This window comes from Schistocerca cancellata, chromosome 2 (genome assembly GCF_023864275.1).
Source record: "Schistocerca cancellata isolate TAMUIC-IGC-003103 chromosome 2, iqSchCanc2.1, whole genome shotgun sequence".
Taxonomy (NCBI): domain Eukaryota; kingdom Metazoa; phylum Arthropoda; class Insecta; order Orthoptera; family Acrididae; genus Schistocerca; species Schistocerca cancellata.
Window position 1 is genome coordinate 506,830,078 of NC_064627.1, and position 20,986 is coordinate 506,851,063.

A 20,986-nucleotide genomic window follows, 5' to 3' on the forward strand; every position below is an offset into this window, starting at 1 on the left:
CAAAGTTTCGAGAACATACCTTCACCGAAGAGTCAAGCAGTATATTGCTCCCTCCTACGTATATCTCGCGAAGAGACCATGAGGATAAAATCAGAGAGATTAGAGCCCACACAGAGGCATACCGACAATCCTTCTTTCCACGAACAATACGAGACTGGAATAGAAGGGAGAACCGATAGAGGTACTGAAGGTACCCTCCGCCACACACCGTCAGGTGGCTTGCGGAGTATGGATGTAGATGTAGATACGACGTTTGCTGCTGAATACCAACGTCTGCGTGAGACCGGGTCATTTAACAGATTACCTGGACAGGGACGCCGTCGCGTGGTAAGAACGCTGCAATTTGAGGAAGCTGTCTTGCAGCATGTGAAGCGGGATCCTTCAGTCAACACTTGTGCAATTGCACGTAACATGGGGACGAATCAGACGCATGTAAGAACAGTCCTTTGAGAGCAGTTGTTACGTCCATTTCACTTACAGCGTGTCCACAACCTGGAACCAGTTGATTATCCACCCAGAGCACAGTTCTCGCAGTGGTACCTGGAACAGTGTGAAATGCATCCTACATTTCCATCCTCTGTGTTGTTTACCGATGAAGCAACGTTCGGGCGTGATGGAGTCTTCAACATGCACAATTCGCATGTTTGGAGTGAGGATAACCCACATGCCACAGTTATTAGCGCTCATCAAGTGCGGTTCTTTGTTAATGTGTGGGTCGGTGTTGTTGGGGACAGTGTAATCGGGCCGTATCTGCTATCTAGGCCATTAAATAGCAGGCACTATTACAGTTTTCTTGCCAGAGCATTTCCAGAACTGTTGAAAGGCGTTCCGCTCCCTACAAGACAACGCATGCAGTTCCAACATGACGAGGCGCCGGCACATTTCAGTCTTCGCGTGCGTCGATTCCTGGACCGTCGGTTCCCAGAAATGTGGATTGGTAGAGGTGGTCCTGTACCATGCCCTGCTCGATCCCCAGATATGTCAGCTCTGGACTTTTTTTTATGGGGAGAGATGCGCAACCTTGTTTACGCAACCCCTGTTGCATCAGGATCTTGTTGCCCAGATAGTAGGAGCAGCAGGAACAATTCAGGATACTCCTCGGGCTTTTGCCTGTGTCAGACAGAACATCATCCGACGGTGTAACCTTTGCTTACGTGTCAGTGGAGGCATTTTTGAAAATCTACTGTAATTGAAATTGGGTTGTGTTAATGTGTTGTCTCTTGATCGAAAAAAATGGAAAAGTGTTTGTTGGTTTAATTAATTTGCCACCAGGGAAATCACCCTCTACCGGTTTAAATACTCCTCATAGGAAAAAAATGACATTAGAAAAAATATTTGTTTTGATGTCCCCTACAACCTCCCAGAGTTTGTCGGTTTAAATAATTTTCATAGAATGGTCACCTGAAATCACCTCTCTTGGCAGAAGACACATTTATGTTCTTTATGCTCTGTACCAACACCTCAGCGTCCTCCAGTTCACAGTGTGACAGGCAGATGGTGATGTCCCAATGCTTGTGAGGTACGCACCTCTTGAGGCCAGGTGGCCAGCTTGGGGTATCGGTAGTGCAGTGGCAGCAGCGCGAACCAGCAGAGGCAGCGCGCCGCGGTGGAGGCGCTTCTGGTGACAACGACGACGGGCCAGTGGGGGCGGCAGCGCGACGCCATCCTGGCGCTGCGGCCGGAGGCGGCCACCACCACCTGCGCGCACGCCTGCGTCAGCCGCGCCACCTCCCACGCGCCTATGGCCAGCGCCGCCGGCGCAGACGTGGGCGGCGGCTGCAGGCTCAGGATCTCGTTCGCCTCCTGCCGGCACCACGTCGCCACCAGTCCCGCCAGTTCCCAACCTCAACATCGCAATGCTTATAAGTTGCTGGTCGTTAAAAATTGCAAAGCCGCGAAGGCGGCGTGCAACTCGTGTCAAGTTGACACGAGCTCTGCAGTACACTGATGTGAGAAAAGTCACAGAATATCTCCCAGTACCGAGTCAGACCTCACTTTCCCCGGCGTAGTGCAGCAACTCGACATGGCATGGACTCAACAGGCTGTTGGAAGAGCCCTACAGAAATATTGACCCATGCTGCCCTCTATAGTTGCGAAAGTGTTACCGGTGCAGGATTCTTTGTACGCATTGATCTCTAGATTATGTCCTATAAATTTTCGATGGGATTCATCTCGGGAGATCTAGGTGACCAAAGCATTCGTTCTAATTGACCAAAATGTTCCTCAAACCAACTGCGAACGATTGTGGCGCGGTGACATGGGGCACTGTCACCCATAAAAATTCCATCGTTACTTGGGTAAATGAATTCATTAATGGCTGCACATGGTCTCCATCTAGCCAAACATAATCATTTCCAGTCAATAATCGCTTCATCTGGACCAGAGGATCCAGTCCATTCCTTGTTAACACAGCCATTAAGGAGCCATCATCAGCTCGAACAGTGCCTTGTTAACAACTTAAGTCCATAGCTTCCTGGGGTCTGCGCCACACTTGAATCATACCATCAGCTCCTACCAACTGAAATGGGCACTCATCTGACCAGGCCATGGTTTTCCAGTCTTCTAGGTCCCAACCGATACGTCACGAGGTCAGGAAAGGCGCTGCAAGCGGTGTAGTACTGTCAGGAAAGGCACTCGCGTCGATCGTCTTCTGACATAGCCCATTAACGCCAAATTTCGCAGCACTGTCCTAACGGATACGTTCGTCGTACATCCAACATTGACATATGCAGTTACTTCAAGCAGTTTTGCTTGTCTGTTAGCACCGACAAATCTACGCAAAAGCAGCACTTCTGGGTCGTTTAGGAAGGCTGTCGGCCACTGTGTTGTCTGTGGTGAGAGTTAATGCCTGAAGTATGGTATTCTCGGCCTACTTTTGACACTGTGGATCTCGAAATACTAACGATTTCCGAGATGGAATTCCTCATGTGTCTAGTTTCAACTACCATTCCGTGTTCAAAGTCCATTAATTCCCTTCGTGCGGCCATAGTGCCACTTTTTACGTGAATCAGTTGAGTACAAATGACAGCTCCGGCAATGCACTCCCCTTTTGTACCTTGTCTACGCGATACTACCGCTATCTGTATGTGTCCATATAGCTATCCCATGACTTTTGCCACCTTAGTGAACATTAGGATAAGCAGTAGATTGGCAACTCTGTGAATGCTCGTAAACTAAATAAGAATAACTTCATCTGAATTCTGTATACAGAGCGATTCAAAAGCATGTTTTTCTTTTTTTTTAATTTTGCCGCAGTCTCAGCTATACAATTCACATCCAGATTTCCATACTAATACACTGCTGGACATTAAAATTGCTACACCAAGAAGAAATGCAGATGATAAACGGGTATTCATTAGACAGATATATTGTACTAGAACTGACATGTGATTACATTTTCACGCAATTTGGGTGCATAGATCCTGAGAAATCAGTACCGAGAACAACCACCTCTGGCCGTAATAACGGCCTTGATACGAATGGTCATTGAGTCAAACAGAGCTTGGATGGCGTGTACAGATACAGCTGCCCATGCAGCTTCAACACAATACCACAGTTCATCAAGAGTAGTGACTGGCGTATTGTGACGAGCCAGTTGCTCGGCCACAATTGACCAGACGTTTTCAGTTGCTGAGAGATCTGGAGAATGTGCTGGCCAGGGCAGCAGTCGAACATTTTCTGTATCCAGAAAGGCCCGTACAGGACCTGCAACATGCGGTCGTACATTATCCTGCTGAAATGTAGGGTTTCGCAGGGATCGAATGAAGGGTAGAGCCACGGGTCGTAAAGCATCTGAAATGTAACGTCCACTGTTCAAAGTGCCGTCAGTGCGAACAAGAAGTGACCGAGACGTGTAACCAATGACACCCCATACCATCACGCCGGGTGATACTCCAGTGTGGCGATGACGAATACGCGCTTCCAATGTGCGTTCACCGCGATGTCGCCAAACACAGATGCGACCATCATGATGCTGTAAATAGAACCTGGATTCATCCGAAAAAATGACGTTTTGCCATTCGTGCACCCAGGTTCGTCGTTGAGTACACCATCGCAGTCACTCCTGTCTGTGATGCAGCATCAAGGGTAACCGCAGCCGTGGTCTCCGAGCTGGTAGTCCATGCTGCTGCAAACGTCGTCGAACTGTTCGTGCAGATGGTCAACTGCTGTTTGTGTATGAGAAATCGGTTGGAAACTTTCCTCATGTCAGTACGTTGTAGGTGTCGCCACAGGTGCCAGTGTGAATGCTCTGAAAAGATAATCATTTGCATATCACAGCATCTTCTACCTGTCGGTTAAATTTCGCGTCTGTAGCACGTCATCGTCGTGGTGTAGCAATTTTAATGGCCAGTAGTGTATTATAAATGCGAAAGTAATTCTGTTACGTTTTCACGACTAAACCGCTGTACCGATTTGAACGAAATTTCGTGTGGAGGTAGGTTGAACATTGAAGAATCACATACTTTAGAAATGGTATAGTACAAGACATTTATTGCTTTGAAGAATATTTCGCGTATTAGGGAATTAAACTTGTTCTCCGAAAAAGTTATTTACATTTTGCCTGTTGAACTTCATAATATTTGTGAAAATGCGTTTATTGCTTGTTCCCTTCTACGTAATACGATTCAGCTAATGAATACATTTATTATACAATCAGTTCTTGACTTGTGGCGGGATGCACCGTCTCCGTACCGGTACCCCTGACGAAGAAAATCTCAAACGCAGATTTCGAGATGTGGCACGATAGAAATTTTGCTTCAGTTGAACCGACGTAAAACCATCCTACTTGATGCGAGACTAAACTGTGTTTTATCTACATGTACGCGGTGATGAACACTACGAATGTCTGTGACCAATTCAGCCTGTATAGTTGACACAAGCACTTGACCCAAAGACATCAAAGACAATAATTTTGGGGCAAAAGATGTTGAGTCATCTGCAGTTTGCTTTCAGTTGAATAAACGAGATAGGATTAAAGCGTTTCGTATGTTTTTGACAACTGTGAGAACTTTGGTGGAAATTGTGAAAACAATACAAAGTATCCCACAAATTTGCTCCTGTTGACAACTACCATCAAGACATTTCCAGTGTCATCTAATGAATGTGAAACGAGTTTGCCCAAATCATTACTGATCATTGCTAAGGCGAGAGCCTTTCTGTTAACAAAAACTGTTTCTTCATTATATTTTATCAAGTGGAATGGTCCAGCAATGACTAGTTTTCATCCTTTAAAGTACTTGCAGTGCTAGTTTTAGGTGATTCACCCTGTATATCAGAGTAGATCTTTGAATGTCCAGGATCTCCTCCCAAACCCCTCAAACGATTTCAGTCAAATTAGGCACAAAAACAGAAAACTTCATGAGTATCAATACTGTGGGTTTTATAACGTCCTAACGGCAATAAGAGCAGACGACACACGGGCAAAAAAGTGTTTTTTCAGCCTCTGCTGTATGAGATGTCCTTCACGACAGGCATGTGCGTTGTAATAGCATTGGCCTGCCTTATCGCCTTCCTTTGCAGGGCAGCTTCAACATGAGGGACACAAAAAGTTTTCCAGCCACTCAGATGCAGGCTGTCCTATTCAATAGACGTGTTGTATTGGGTTAGTATCAATCTGCTTTATCAGCTTGTTTTGCAGAGGCCACACATATAATGGGCATGTATGATAGGCTCTGCTGGCGGAAGGTTGAGATGGATGTAAGAGAGGTTGGACACAGAGAGGGGGGCAGAAGGGTATAGACAGATGGAGAGGGCAGAAGGTGAGGAGAGACAGAAAGGAGAAGGAAGAGATGGACAGACTGTGAGAAGGGGGGAAGAAGATGGACAGAAAGGGGAAGAGGAAAAGGATGACAGAGAGAGGGGGAAGAAGAGTTGAACAATGAGAGGGGGAAAATGAGGTGTACAAACATATGCAGAGGAGGAGATGGACGTAGAGAGAGGGTGGAGTAGTAGATGGGCAGGGAGAGGGGGAGAACAAGATGTGCACAGGTGAGGGGAAGAGGAGCTGGACAACAAAGGGAGAGGAAGGGATAGGTATAGGGATGGGGAGAATGAGATGTTGAAAGGTGGCTGCACTGAGTCGCAGCGCCAGAGATTGCGCCAAAGATTATTATTCCGCCGCCTCCACTGGCAGTAGTAGTTCAGAGGTTGCCGAGTGCAGTACTTGTTGAGAGGATGTCGAGGGCAGTAGTAGTTCACAGGATGTCGAGTGCACTTGTTGTTCTGTTGGGCGAGAGATTAGATGCTGTTCAGTTGGTGTAATGTATAGATGGAAGATGTTGCAATGATCACAGTGTATTTTTCGTCAACATATATTGAGGTAAAAAAGAATTATTTGACAATACCTCTTGGTCACAGGTTCAGTCAACAAAGCATCTGGCTCATGTTCATGTATTAGACTTTTAAGTCTGGTTTCTTTGTGCAATTATAGTATTTCTGGTTTTTTAATTAGCTCATTGTAAATGGTGTTTAAAATATATTGTCGTATTGAGGAAGAACTGAGCCAGATACATGTACGTTGAGCCACACTACCACACACAGAACAGTTACAGTTGTGTTTTGTTGCTTCATAGCTTTTATAGTTGCAGGGGACGTAATTAATCAATTGTGTTAATGGAAATTTCTTGTCATTCTTTATTTTTATTTTATGCAGTCAGATTGCGTGATAATACTGCTCAGGGCCAACTGGTTATGAAACTTTGTAACCAGACACACAGCTACTAAAGTTATTCTTTTTAATTAAGCCCCCATGCACGTGGCGACCCTGCCAGGATCGTCCCTTGGAATTCTTTTGATAGTAAAAATAGCAGACAGTAGTATCGTTGTACTAATTTGTAGTTTAGTAATTGTACTCTATATTGCACATACAGTTTTTGTAATTGAACATTTGTAGTTTTCTTGTCATTCTTCTGATGGTATTTTTGTAGAATTTAATTTTTGATGAGTCATATATGGGTTTGACAATTTTGTGCAATTGTGAAGGTTTTAATTGTTCGTTAATCGCGTTTGTCGGGAAGCATTTTGTGTGGATGTTATTGTTGGTGATAAAGTGTTATATTGTGTGTAATTTTCGTATAGTGACGAGTTTTGTATGTTTTGTAAATGATTACGCGATCGATGAAAAAGGCAAAAATGATGGATAGTCAGAATGACGAAATTGTTAACATGGTGAACTCGCCAACAAAGGAGAACAGTATGATGAATACTGAAGTAGAAAACAATTTAATAAGCCGGGAAAATAGTCCGGAATCAGTTCAAAATTTTTCACAATCAAAAAATTTTCAGGATACGAGATTAACGACACAAGATTCTGGAATAGTATCGAACACAGATAGCTTTACAGCTATGACAAAGGAAGTTAGTTTTACGGGAAATGTTACGGGCGAAAAGAATTTCGAACCAGTTAATATGGAGCAGTTGATGAGTGCAATATTAAATTTGGGATCACAGTTAGAAACTGATATGGGAACGTTGACAACACGGTTAGACTCACAAATAGGAACAATTAAAACTGATATGGGAACAATTAAAACTGATATGGGAACAATTAAAACTGATATGGGAACAATGGAAACACGGTTAGACTCACGAATAGGGACATGTTTTAAAAACATGAAAGATGGATTAAAGAAAGAAATTAGAGAAGAAGTACAACCGATTTTGAATGCTCACAATAATAGATTAATTTCAATAGAAATTAGACAAAAGGAACAGGAAAGAGAACAGGAAGAAAGAGATCGCGTGATAGTATAAAAATTTTCAGAGTTAAATTTACAACGTGCACACGATAAGGAAGAAATATTTGAAAGAATCAGGGAATCCGTACCAAATGACAGAATAAATAACCTAACACAACAATATGAACAGTTAACTACTAAATGTGTCAATACTGAAACCCGAGTCGCGACACTTACGGAAGACGTAAATAAACAGAAAGAACAAATAGGTGACTTATCGGAAAGATTTGAGGAGATTTCAGATAAATTGACAAGTCTTAGTTTAAATGGGGACAGAGATTCAGATGATACAGCTCCATTGCCATTTGCAGAAACAGAAGAGTACCAGAATATAAATAAACATGTTGAAAATCAGGGAAAATTTAATGAACGCATTAAAAGGGAATTTGAGGCGTTACGAAAGCATGTTAAAAGAATTGAAAGCGAAATCGTAGGAAAAGACAGTAGAAGAAATTTGGAATCGCCGATAGCAGCGGGTTTTGAAGAAAATAATTTACTTCATTTACGAGATGCAACAAGAGAGCGCCAGACGCGCGAACTTGACAATAATCGACATTCGGACTGGGACAGACGCGGTAGGTCTTTGTCGCCACGAGGCGAAAACTTTGACTATAAACACTTTTTAACTGTTCGGAAATTTAAGATCTTTCGCAATTCTAATAATGACATACATCCATGTTCATGGTTAGATCAATTTATGTACGCACTTCCGCCAAATTGGCCACTAAGTCACAAACTGGGATTTATGTGTGGCTGTTTAGGTCCTCAGGGGATTCACTATACTAAATAAATATGTGCCGTAGCGTACACAGGGCCCCAAGCTGTAGTAGTGCTATTTCCGTTTTAGTTTTCTGCACTGCTGCCTACTCTTTTACTATTCTTTGTATCTATCAAAACAACTCTTCAACTATCAATCTATCTAGAAAAGGAGTCAGTAAGAAAACCGGATATGACTATTTTACCCAAAAGTGACAGTTTTCAGGATATTGATGAAAAACGAACCGGCGTCACGCATGCGCGCACTTATTAGAGATTGTAATAATTTAAATGTTTTTTTTTATCATGCATTTCTATCGGCGTATTGGTCCGAAAACATGCAAGACAGAGTCAAACATAGTCTTATTATGCAGCGTAATTTTAAACAGTTTGAGTTCCGCACGCCGGCAGAATACTTTGAAGACATGATTCGAAAGAATCAATTCCTTTCCAACCCTTACAGCCCGACTGAATTAATTCGCGTTTGTTTAACTAAGCTGCCACAATCGATAAGACACATTGCTTTAGCCGGAAGATGTAAAGACGACATTGAAACTTTTAAGACTTTGCTACAAGAACTTGAGTATGACAACGACGACGGAACTTCTTGTAATTTTTTCAGTAACGGTAATCACAATAGATTTTCAGAGAAAAGGAATAATGATCGGAACGGACGTTATAGTGGTAATTTTGAAAATGGCAGACGGAACAGACAGGACAATAGATACCAGCCTTATGACAATAACAGACGTCTTAACAGATATTACACAGACAATTATAATAATGGAAATTCCTACCGGAATGATTAATCATACGGAAACAGTAGTCGGTATCATCAAGGCAGAAATTATTCATACAATAATAGAAATTCTTACTACAAAAATAACCAGGGTAGTAGATATAACAATAATTTCAGAAGTGACAGTCGAAATTACACAAGAAGTAGTCATGCAGATAGCCAGGAAAATAGAAATTTTAATAACAGACACAACCAAGAATTTACATGTAACAGACAGGAGGGACCTAATTGGCATCCTCCACGTGACTGAAATTCAGAGAGACAAGTGCAAATCGTAGAAATTGATCCGCGAAATGACGCGAATAATCAAAGACGTGACGCAAACAATCGACAATGACTTGTAGCTTTGGCTTCTGGCAGCAATATAGACGGTTAAGAAAGTAATGACACTACGACTTTACACTACATACGCTTGGAAGGACATTAAGGAGAAGTGGAGGAGAAAGGAAAGCGTAGCGATTAGACAGTATTATTCAGTTCGCAATGATATTCTTTTTAAACGAAAATCGGTTGACAGCTCTGTTTGGTTAGTTTGCATTCTGATGAGTGGGTTAATAAATTGATTTGGTATACACATTTCGGTTATGCACACTTTGGTCCCAGAAAATGCTTTCATAAATTACGAGAAAATTGCTACTTTAGTAATATGGAAAAACGTATTCGATTTGTTCTTGGCAAACGCAAATTATGTCAAAAGGCTAAGCCGCCAACTATTTCTCACAGAGCACCGTTGTTTCCTATCATTCCAGCGAAATTAAAGGAGATGGGTGCAGTCGATTTGTTTGGTCCAGTGGTTCGTTCTACTAATGGTTTTGCGAACATTTTGGTAGCAGTGGAATTGACATCAAAATATGTGCGTTTTACATCTTTACGTAAAGCAACAGCTCGTTCAGTATCTAATGCTTTCATCAAACATTTTCTTAAAGAAGTGGGTCATGTTGATAAAGTTATATCAGATAATGGATAACAGTTTGGCTCTAAAATTTGACTTCGTACTCTACGGCGTCGTAAGATTAAACCAATTTTCATTTCACTTTTTCACCCTCAATCTAACGCTTCAGAGAGATGGATGAAGGAAATCAATAAATTGTGTCGTCTTTATTGTCATCATAATCACAGGACGTGGGATCAGTATCTCTATATTTTTCAAAACATTCTGAATGAACTCCCTAATGATTCAACTTCTTTACCGCCTATATTGATATTAAAAAATAAAGCACCGACAAATCGCATTTCTGAAATAGTTCCTTTTCCTCCTACACGGAGAATGCGGCATTCTGAAGTTGTGAACCTGACTCTGCAAAATATTGCATCTGCGGCTGCTAGACGAGAGAAATCAGCTAAACGTCCTGGTCGTTTAAAAACTTTGTCAGCTGGTCAAAAGGTGTTAATTAAGTCTCATCGTTTGTCTCGCAAAGGAAAAGGTTTGTGTCGCAAATTTTTTCTGCTTTATAACGGTCCATATAGAGTTCGCAAAATTATTCATGATAACACTGTTGAAGTAGAAACTCTAAAATCACGGCGCTCTAAGGGAATACATCATATATGGAACGTTAAAATTTTTGTGGAATGACATGCTTTTGAGAGATTAACAGTTGCGCGTGGACTCGCAGAGAATACAAGGATACCGCGCCGTGTTTTGGCGGCGGCACATACACAAAGCGACAGTCAGTCTGCGCGCCGTTCAAGGTAGTCGTTGACCGCAAACAATTACTTCCTACGTCACGCTTACCTACAGCTGATCGAGCGCTCAGTGCGAATGCACTGACAGCCGTAGACAAATACACAGTCTAATTTCTCCGATTAAATTCAGTATAAAGCTATAGTGATTTGATAAATTATGTTATTAACGTTCAGTTTTTTTCAGGATACAGTTGTATAAAATATTTAAGAACTTCAGGTAAATTCTGTGTGTGTCCGACGTTAAGAAGACTTGCTATCGAGAATATTTCAGGAAGAATGTAATTTCGAAGAAGAAAGTAATAAACTAAAAAGGTAACTATTAACTGAGTTTATTTTTCAAGTAACATATTTCTACTTAGGTATGTACTTTATACGTAATTTGCGCGATTACGTGATTTATATTTTGTGTTAACTGATTTTGATAATGTTTTATTGATGAACAGGTATGTTACTTATGTATATTATGCATCGCTTGGCTGCTATGCTTTTTCACTGATGTCATATTTTTTTATTATGTGCCTGCTGAGCCTATTTATTTATATCATAAATGTCACCTGATTAGTTGTGCTGATATGGTTATGTATGTAAGTTATACTTTGTGATTTATCTGCTTGCGCCTTCATGTTTACTTATTAAGATTTCATATGAACAGTTATTTGCTTATGCTGATATGATGCTAATAACCTATTTATTGTGTAAGATACACAGGGTTATTACAAATGATTGAAGCGATTTCACAGCTCTACAATAACTTTATTATTTGAGATATTTTCAAAATGCTTTGCACACACATACAAAAACTCAAAAAGTTTTTTTAGGCATTCACAAATGTTCGATATGTGCCCCTTTAGTGATTCGGCAGACATCAAGGCGATAATCAAGTTCCTCCCACACTCGGCGCAATGAGTTCGAAAGCATCGTTGATGCGAGCTCGCAGTTCTGGCACGTTTCTTGGTAGAGGAGGTTTAAACACTGAATATTTCACATAACCCCACAGAAAGAAATCGCATGGGGTTAAGTCGGGAGAGTGTGGAGGCCATGACATGAATTGCTGATCATGATCTCCACCACGACCGATCCATCGGTTTTCCAATCTTCTGTTTAAGAAATGCCGAACATCATGATGGAAGTGCGGTGGAGCACCATCCTGTTGAAAGATGAAGTCGGCGCTGTCGGTCTCCAGTTGCGGCATGAGCCAATTTTCCACGGGCTACGCGTGAAATTTGCCCGCACGTGTTCAACCGTTTCTTCGCTCACTGCAGGCCGACCCGTTGATTTCCCCTTACAGAGGCATCCAGAAGCTTTAAACTGCGCATACTATCGTCGAATGGAGTTAGCAGTTGGTGGATCTTTGTTGAACTTCGTCCTGAAGTGTCGTTGCACTGTTATGACTGACTGATGTGAGTGCATCTCAAGAACGACATACACTTTCTCAGCTCCTGTCGCCATTTTGTCTCACTGCGCTCTCGACTGCTCTGACGGCAGAAATCTGAAGTGCGGCTTCAGCCGAACAAAACTTTATGAGTTTTTCTACGTATCTGTAGTGTGTCGTGACCATATGTCAATGAATGGAGCTACAGTGAATTTATGAAATCGCTTCAATCATTTGTAATAGCCATGTATATTTGCTGCTTTGTGTATGGATTGCATATTTACACATTTCTGTTTTGTTGTCATAACTACTCTTTAATTTGGTATATAGAAATGATGATATACTGTGTACGAACACAGAGTTTAGGTTACACTATGGTATTAACTATAGATTGTTCGCTTGGCAGAGCCTCGTTGTAGGGATTGTGCTGCATCCACTTGTGCTGCAGCCACTTGTGCTGCATCCACTTGTTGACATTCTGTCTCTACTGGTATATTTACTCGCTATTGCATGTTTTGCTTACGCTCAGTGCTTTATATTTTAAGATAAGAAAATGAACTGCTATAATTCTACGAACTACATTGGTACAAGAAACTTCATTCAAGTCACATGAACTGAAGGTTTTATGGAAGCTGTATAAATTCATGCTAATAGAAAGGAAGTTAACGACATGAAATACCAACACTAGGTTTAGACCATTGACAGTTATTACACTGCATTCTTCGTGAGCAATTGAAATAGCAAGTGACACTTGACACAAAGAAATACTCCACATGTTTGCTTCTGTTTTGCCACGATTCTTGAAGTGGTGTACACACTGTGAAATATTACGATTTATTCATTCAAAGTCTTATGTGATCGTTCATACTGCATACTCGCACCTACTTACTGAAAGTTATTCAAACTGAAGGCTGTTAGAGGTCATGTATGCATTTCTTTTATTTTATGATGGACAAGGTAACCAAAATGTATTTTATAATTCATAATGAGTAGAAGATTTGGCTCAGGTGGATTACACAGAGGTTGTGTGTGGACATTGCGTCTTTCGGTTGTATGGGATGATGAACTGAAGTTTGCACTAGGATTTTATCTGTACTTGTTCGAGGAGACTGACTAGAGGAAAGAGTTGTTATGGAAGTGAAATGATATTGGTGATAAGGTTTATATGTATCGACATACTGAAGAGGTATTATTGACGTATTGAGATTATGTAATGTTGATGATTATTGGAGTTTTGGTGGATAAGAGGTAAATGATATTGATGATAAAGTTTATATGTATCAACGTGTTGAAGAGGTATTATTTAAGTATTGAGATTATGTGATGCTGATGATTATTGGAATTTTGGTGGATAAGAGGTAAAGTAAGTGAGGAGCATTTTTTTTTTTTTGGTTGGTTTATATGGAACAAGAAGGATGAAGCTGGCAGAGTAGTACACTCTAGTGGAAGGAAGATTGTCTACACACACACTTTTTTTTAAATCAATAAGCAGTATATACTTCTTTTTGGAGAGAGGAAGTATTTGCATCTCTTGGCACACTGACAGTTGTTCAGCAACCGTACATTTTGATTTGGCTTGGCAAACATTGGTCTTGACATGATGACTATGACGTTGACTAACTATTATACACTGCTGCCACTACTACTTGATACACATGTTGAACATCAAATTTTGACAGAATTGCATTTACACAGTTAACACTATTCAATTACACAATAGTACTTAATATGTGGATGAAAGATGAGTGCGTGTGTGTTTTCCTTTCCTAATCCCAAATAATTGGTACCGACCTACCTCCTAAATATTATTTTACTTGTTTGTTGTGGCTTGCACTGACACCCATAAATATTATAGGTTTACTGATATTTGTGTATTTGTAATAGTTAATATGACAATTATCTGATATCATTTGTGTGTTTATTATAATTTGTATGTTTAGTGTAAGAGCATTGATAATAATTTTGTAAAAGCAATTGTGTGTGCATTCGAACTGTTGTTCGTGCTTACACCTATTAACACTGGTGGGTGCCACTAGTAAATGTTCAATTTCTGCTGAGGAACTCTGATCAACTGTGTAATTATTGCTGGTGAATATTATGGACTGTTACCTGCACTTGTTCAACATTGGTGGGTGCCACTTGGAAATGTTTAATTTCTGCTGAGGAACTCTGATGAACTGTGTAATTATTGCTGGTGAATGTTAAGGACTGTTATCCGCACCTGTTCAACGTTACTGGGTGCCACTGATGGAACTGCTTCTACTGAAATGATGTCACTTGTTGCTATCTGCACCTGTTCAACATTACTGTGTGCGACTGATGGAACTGCTTCTACTGAAATAATGTCACTTGTTGCTGTCTGCGCCTGTTCAACATTACTGGGTGCCACTGATGGAACTGCTGCTACGGAGATAATGTCACTTGTTGCTCTCTGCACCGGTTCAACATTACTGGGTGCCACTGATGGAACTGCTTCTACAGAGATAATGTCACTTGCTGCTGTCTGCACCTGTCAACATTGCTGGGTGCCACTGATGGAACTGCTTCTACTGAGATAATGTCACTTGTTGCTGTCTGCACCTGGCAACATTGCTGGGTGCCACAGATGGAACTGCTTCTACTGAGATAATGTCACTTTTTGGTGTCTGCACCTGTTCAACATTGCTGAGTGCCACTGATGGAACTGCTTCTACTGAGATGATATCACTTGTTGGTGTCTGCACCTGTTCAACATTGCTGGGTGCCACTGATGAAACTGCTTCTACTGAGATAATGTCACTTGTTGCTGTCTGCACCTGTCAACATTGCTGGGTGCCACTGATGGAACTGCTGCTACTGAGATAATGTCACTTGTTGGTGTTTTAACCTGTTGATCATTGCTGGGTGCCGCTGTTGGGGCTGTTTAAATACTGCTTATGAAATGTTATGGGACTGCTATTTGCACCTGTTGACCATTGCTGGGTGCTACTGTTGGAACTGTCAACTACTCTGAGGAGTCATACTTGTATATTGAACTACTGAAAAGATTTTATGTGAATATTTGTGTAAACTGATTTATTTTGTATTTACTGTTTATGAAATGTATGAGACTCTTACCTGCACCTATTCGTCATTGCTGGTGCCATTGATTGAACTGTTTAACTACTCTGACAAATGATACTTGTGTAAACTATTATGTAAAATCACATGTATGCAGGCATTTGTATTCCTTACTGTATTTTATATATTACGTTATTGAAGGGCCAGTGCAAAACCAAAATTTATTTAGTTCTGTGATATTTACTTATTAATATCATCTTTTATTTTTGTCTATGTTTTTTGGACGGATTTGGTGGTATTTTCACCACCAAAGCTGGCAAAAATGCCATCAAATTCTAGCCCGCGGAGGAGGGGCGTATGAAAGGTGGCTACACTGAGTCACAGCGCCAGAGATTGAGCCAAAGATTATTATTCCGCCGCCTCCACTGGCAGTAGTAGTTCAGAGGTTGCCGAGGGCAGTACTTGTTGAGAGGATGTCGAGGGCAGTAGTAGTTCACAGGATGTCGAGTGCACTTGTTGTTCTGTTGGGCGAGAGAGTAGATGCTGTTCGGTTGGTATAATGTATAGATGGAAGCTGTTGCAATGATCACAGTGTATTTTTCGTCAATATATATTGAGGTAAAAAAAATAAATTATTTCACATTTCTTTAATGAAAATTCCCCTTTGGTCACCGGTTCAGTCAACAAAGCATCTGGCTCGTGTTCATGTATTAGACTTGTAATTCTGGTTTCTATGTGCAATTATAGTATTTCTGGTTTTTTAATTAGTTCGTTGTAAATGGTGTTTAAAATATATTGTCGTATTGAGGAAGAACTGAGCCAGATACATGCATGTTGAGTCACACTACCACGCACAGAACAGTTACACTTGTGCTTTGTTGTTTCGTAGCTTTTATAGTTGCAGGGGACTTAATTAATCAATTGTGTTAATGGAAATTTCTTGTCATTCTTTATTTTTATTTTATGCAGTCAGATTGCATGCTAATACTACTCAGGGCCAACCGGTTACGAGACTTCGTAACCGGACACACAGCTACTAAAGTTATTCTTTTTAATTAAGCCCCCATGCAATGTGCAGTGAGATGGGGGTAGAAGCGACGCACAGGGATAGTGGGGAAAAGTAGATGGACAGAAACAGGGGAAGGAGGGGATGGACAGAAAAATGTGGAAGAGGTGGTCAGGGAGAATGTAAGGAGGAGATGGACAGAGACAGACGGAGAAGGTGATGTTAAGAGAGAGGAGGAGATTGACAGAGAGTAGCGAGGAGAAGGAGTAGGAGGTGGAGATAGCATTTGGGAAATGGAGAGGGTTACTGGGCGTGTGGAAAAGAAGAGGGACATGGGGGAGATCAACTGAGAGAGAGGAGGAGGAGATCGATAGAAAGAGGGGAGAGGAGGAGATGGGCAGAGAGATGGCGGAAGAAAGAGGTGGAAAGAGAGGAGGAGGCGCAGGAGCTCGCTGTGTTGGCTGTAGGAAGCACGAGTACGTCTCCGTGCATGGTTGCCTGCTTGCTTCAAACATTTGCACAACACTGAGTCTTCTGGCTGTGAGCATTCACCATTAAAGGGTAGACAGAGATGGTGCTCTCGTAGCTATTCCACTAGGCTATCTGTTGGCAGAAGACATTGAAACTATTATTAGTACATTTACTACCTCGACCTCAAACAAATGTGGCACACAAATAGCAGACTTCACCAGTATCAGCATTGTGGGGTTTATAACCTCCTAGCTCCAATAGGAGCAGACGTGTTTACACTGTCCCTGCCACATAGTCTGCAATGCACGACAGGTGTGGGGTGTGGAAATAGTATTGGCCTGTGATATCGGCCTCCTGTGTATGGCAGCCTATATGTAAGGAGCAAGAAACAGTTTTCCATCGCTCGATGTACAGGCAGCTCTGCACAGAAGATGTGTATTGTTAAGTGGTATCAGTCTGTCTTCTCGACCAGCTCCGCAGGGCAGATAAAATAATGATGTGTCCCGACATAGGATAGAGAAAGTGTATGAGATGTTGACGGGGTTCTTAGGTGCAGACTTTGTGGCTCGATAAGAATACTTTGCTGGAACCTCAAGGAACTCAGGGATCTGAAATATACTTATTTACTGTATTCAGACTGTTACACTGAAGCTTACTTCTAAGCATTACAAAAAGCAAATAACTCGACTGTTGGCACAATAGATGTCAGTGTCTGAGTCCTTGGCATGAGAGCTAATTGAAGCCCCAATCACTGGCAGTATCATAATGTATAAACATTCGAGTAGCAATCCAAGTGATAAAACAGACTTGTATCGAAAATTACCCAATGCTAGAGTCGAGCATCCAAACTATCTGACAGAGAACTCCTTTGAGTATGAAAATGTGGATTTTTTAACGGATTGTGGCCGCGCATGGTTTCTCTCTATTTGTGGTCGATCCGCCAATCCACCGTCACTCTATAGGCATCGACCAGTCCGATAACAGGCTCTGCACTTTCATGGTGCCTCGGGCCAGCCACGTTCAGGTCCTTTCCCATCTCCTGCTCCGTAGGTAGGGATGTTCCTGGCCTTTACACAAATAAACTGCATGTTGATTTCTTGTGTTAAACTACTCTTGCTGGGCCCAACAGTCTCACACCAAACAATGCATAAGTCAAAAGGTCCACCAATACATGAAAAACGCCAGGTGTGCTGTGGAAGTAGTTTCGGCGTGCTTTGCCGCTATTTTACGGATGGACGCACCTGGGACGAAGGGTGACATGGCTAGAGGAGAGGATGGGCAGAGAGAGAGGGCAGGAGGGGACAGATAGGGAGAGGGGGGACAGGAGAAGATGCAGAGGTAGAGATAGGGATAAGGAGGTGGATAGCGAGAGGGTTGGGACTTGATAGATAGGAGAGGGGGCAGGACATGATCAAAAGAGAGTTGGGCAACGAGAAGGTGGACTGATAAAAAATTGGATGGAGATAGGGGGAGGAAGAGAAAGAGAGAGAAAGGGGAGGAGGAAATGGATGGAGAGAGAGGAGGGAGGAGGAGGTGGACAGGGAGAGAAAGATGAGGAGAGGAAGACGGACAGAGAGGGAGCGGCAAGAAATGGACACAGGAAGGGGACGAGGACGTGCGTGCAATATGTGTGTCAAATACCTACACGAGCCAAGCCAAGGAGAAGGCCAGTCTACGTACATAGGGTGAGGCAGCTAAGACAGGCCACCCCACGTATATCCAGAATGAATAAATAAATAGAGGTGCGGTTTCGCTAAGTTACAGCGGACAATACGGCAAATTTCCTGACGTTCGCAAGTAATTGTTATTGTTTATAGGCGCCGAATTACGACACCGACTGTGCTTTTTCCTGCAGGAACTATATACTTTTTTCCTGTGGAATTTGAAAGAAGTTTCTAAGAGGACTTCAACGACATAAGACGTATCGGACTTGATTAAATAGTATCAGGTATGGTTCTTGTGCTCACTTGTGCGCTTGAAGCCCAGCATTCGGTGTTCTGCTGTTGTATCAATCACGTAACTTGCTTGTAAGACGATTGAGACATTCACAATATATACGACAATCGAGTAGTAAATATCTTTTACGACGAATATCGTCAAACTATTAGAGCAGCGGTGCGTATCTACATTGAAGAATAGTTCCAAGCACAGACGACCTGTCTCTGTAGACATTGTAAAAAAAGTTCTAGAAACTGGAAGTGCGTAGAATAAAATATACAGAGAAAAAATAACAACTGATGAAAGAAATGAAACTAACACTGTAGCAGCAAATGTCACTAAGAGACACCTCGGAAGTACGAGAAGGATTCAAGGTTCAAAATGGCTCTGAGCACTATGGGACTTAACATGCGAGGTCATCAGTCACCTAGAACTTAGAACTACTTAAACCTAACTAATCCAAGGACATCACACACATCCGTGCCCGAGGCAGGATTCGAACCTGCGACCGTAGAGGTCGCGTGGTTCCAGACTGAAGCGCCCAGAACCGCTCGGCCACAGCGCCCGGCAGGATTCAAGGGATCAACCAAACGAGTGTTCTGAGAATGCTACACTCCACCGTATTTCATCCTGTTCACATTTCGCTGCGTCTACAGCTTCGTGGCAATAACGCCCAAAAATGGTTACAGTTCTCTGAATGTTATCTACGAAAAGTGCAAAGTGATGCAGCATATCTATTCAAAATATTGTATAAGGAAGAGAATCGTTTACTAACCATGGGTAAGTCAATCTTCTCAATATGCACTAATCGTCAGTTGACTCAAAGAAGTAGATAAAAACAACGCTCTTGATCTACCAACGTTTGTGCGTGTTCTCAAGACCTGCGTGATTGGTCTCTGATTTATTGATGAGAATCTAAATTCATTCAGTTATCTCGAGTTCCTAGGATACGCTGCTGCCACAGTTATTGGAAGACAACCCGCTTGACATAAGGCAGCCAGTGTGGTACTAACGTGGCGGACGTCCTTCCCATTCTGCACACGCAATGGCAGACCCTCTTAAGAGAATATTTGGAGTGCGCTGGAACACTCGTACAGGAATGTAAAATGGTCTGCACACTCATCAAGTGGTAGCACTTTGGAAGTCACGAATAATTCCCTTTGCTGATTTCACGTGATTTTTTACAAGTACTCTCTGCCCTCTCCCTGTCCGTCAGTGCCTGGGGTCCGCCTGTTCTTGTTTTAGCTATGGGTGTACCTTCGCATTTACGCTTCACAGTCGCACCCCCAATAATGGACCAGGGCAGCTTTAGAATTGTTGAAATGCCCTGGTGAATTTCTTGCTCAGGTGACATCTGTTGGATACGAAGTCACTGACCGACCCATTCTGCTACTTTCTTCCCTACTGACAACGCAATACCCCCCCCCCCCCCCCCCACTTCTCCTATTATACTAGCGGGCCTGCCTCCCGAGGCATCTGTCGGTCAATGCCACATTAAATAAAGGGCATCCAGATACATCAGATAATATAGTGTACGACGCCGTCTCGAACACCATGAGCTGACAGCATGCCGACTACTGCTTCCCTTGACACGACAGCTGAGAATGGAGTGCTGGGCGTAGTATCCCGAACGACAACGCTGGACATAAGAGTGGCATCACGTCGTTTCTCTGAGGAGTTCGCACGGTGGATGTGACGGTGTAGAAAGGTTCGGAGGAGAACGACTGTTGCCCTGTTGTGTTCTTCTTCGTCCTATGCGCCCAACACTCGGTGTGGTGGTATGGGATGCGATTGGTTGTACTGCTCCAACACCTTTGGTTCGCGTAGCCAATTATTATGTACAGCAGGCGTTACATCTCCCTCGTGTTAAGACCTATGTTTGTTTACGCCCTCTCTTCGATGTCTCCGACTTTCAACAAGATACTGCACGACCTCACAGTGCACATAGTGTCCTGACCTATTTCGATATAGAGTGCGTTCGACTGTTTCCGTCGTTAGCGTGTTCTTCAGATCTCCCACTCAATGAAATATCTGGTCATCGTTTGACAACAAGGTGGCACACCACCACTCGTCAGTCACCGTAATTGTTTTATTTTGTTTTAGAACGTAAAAACAACTAGGGTCATACGGACCCATGTCAGAACTGTAGAAAACGAAGACGAAAAAAGAGGTAGCAACGACTACAC

The 20,986-nt window shown here is 42.3% G+C and overlaps 1 protein-coding gene across 1 annotated transcript in view; it reads right to left on the bottom strand.

The window, feature by feature from the left end:
- The window catches only part of LOC126155851 (pyruvate kinase-like), a 125,869-nt gene that overhangs the window by 40,918 nt on the left and 63,965 nt on the right, over nucleotides 1-20,986 (bottom strand). The window contains exon 4 of the mRNA XM_049916256.1: nucleotides 1,528-1,803. Coding sequence (XP_049772213.1) covers nucleotides 1,528-1,803 — 276 coding nt within the window. The remainder of the gene's footprint in view (nucleotides 1-1,527; nucleotides 1,804-20,986) is intronic.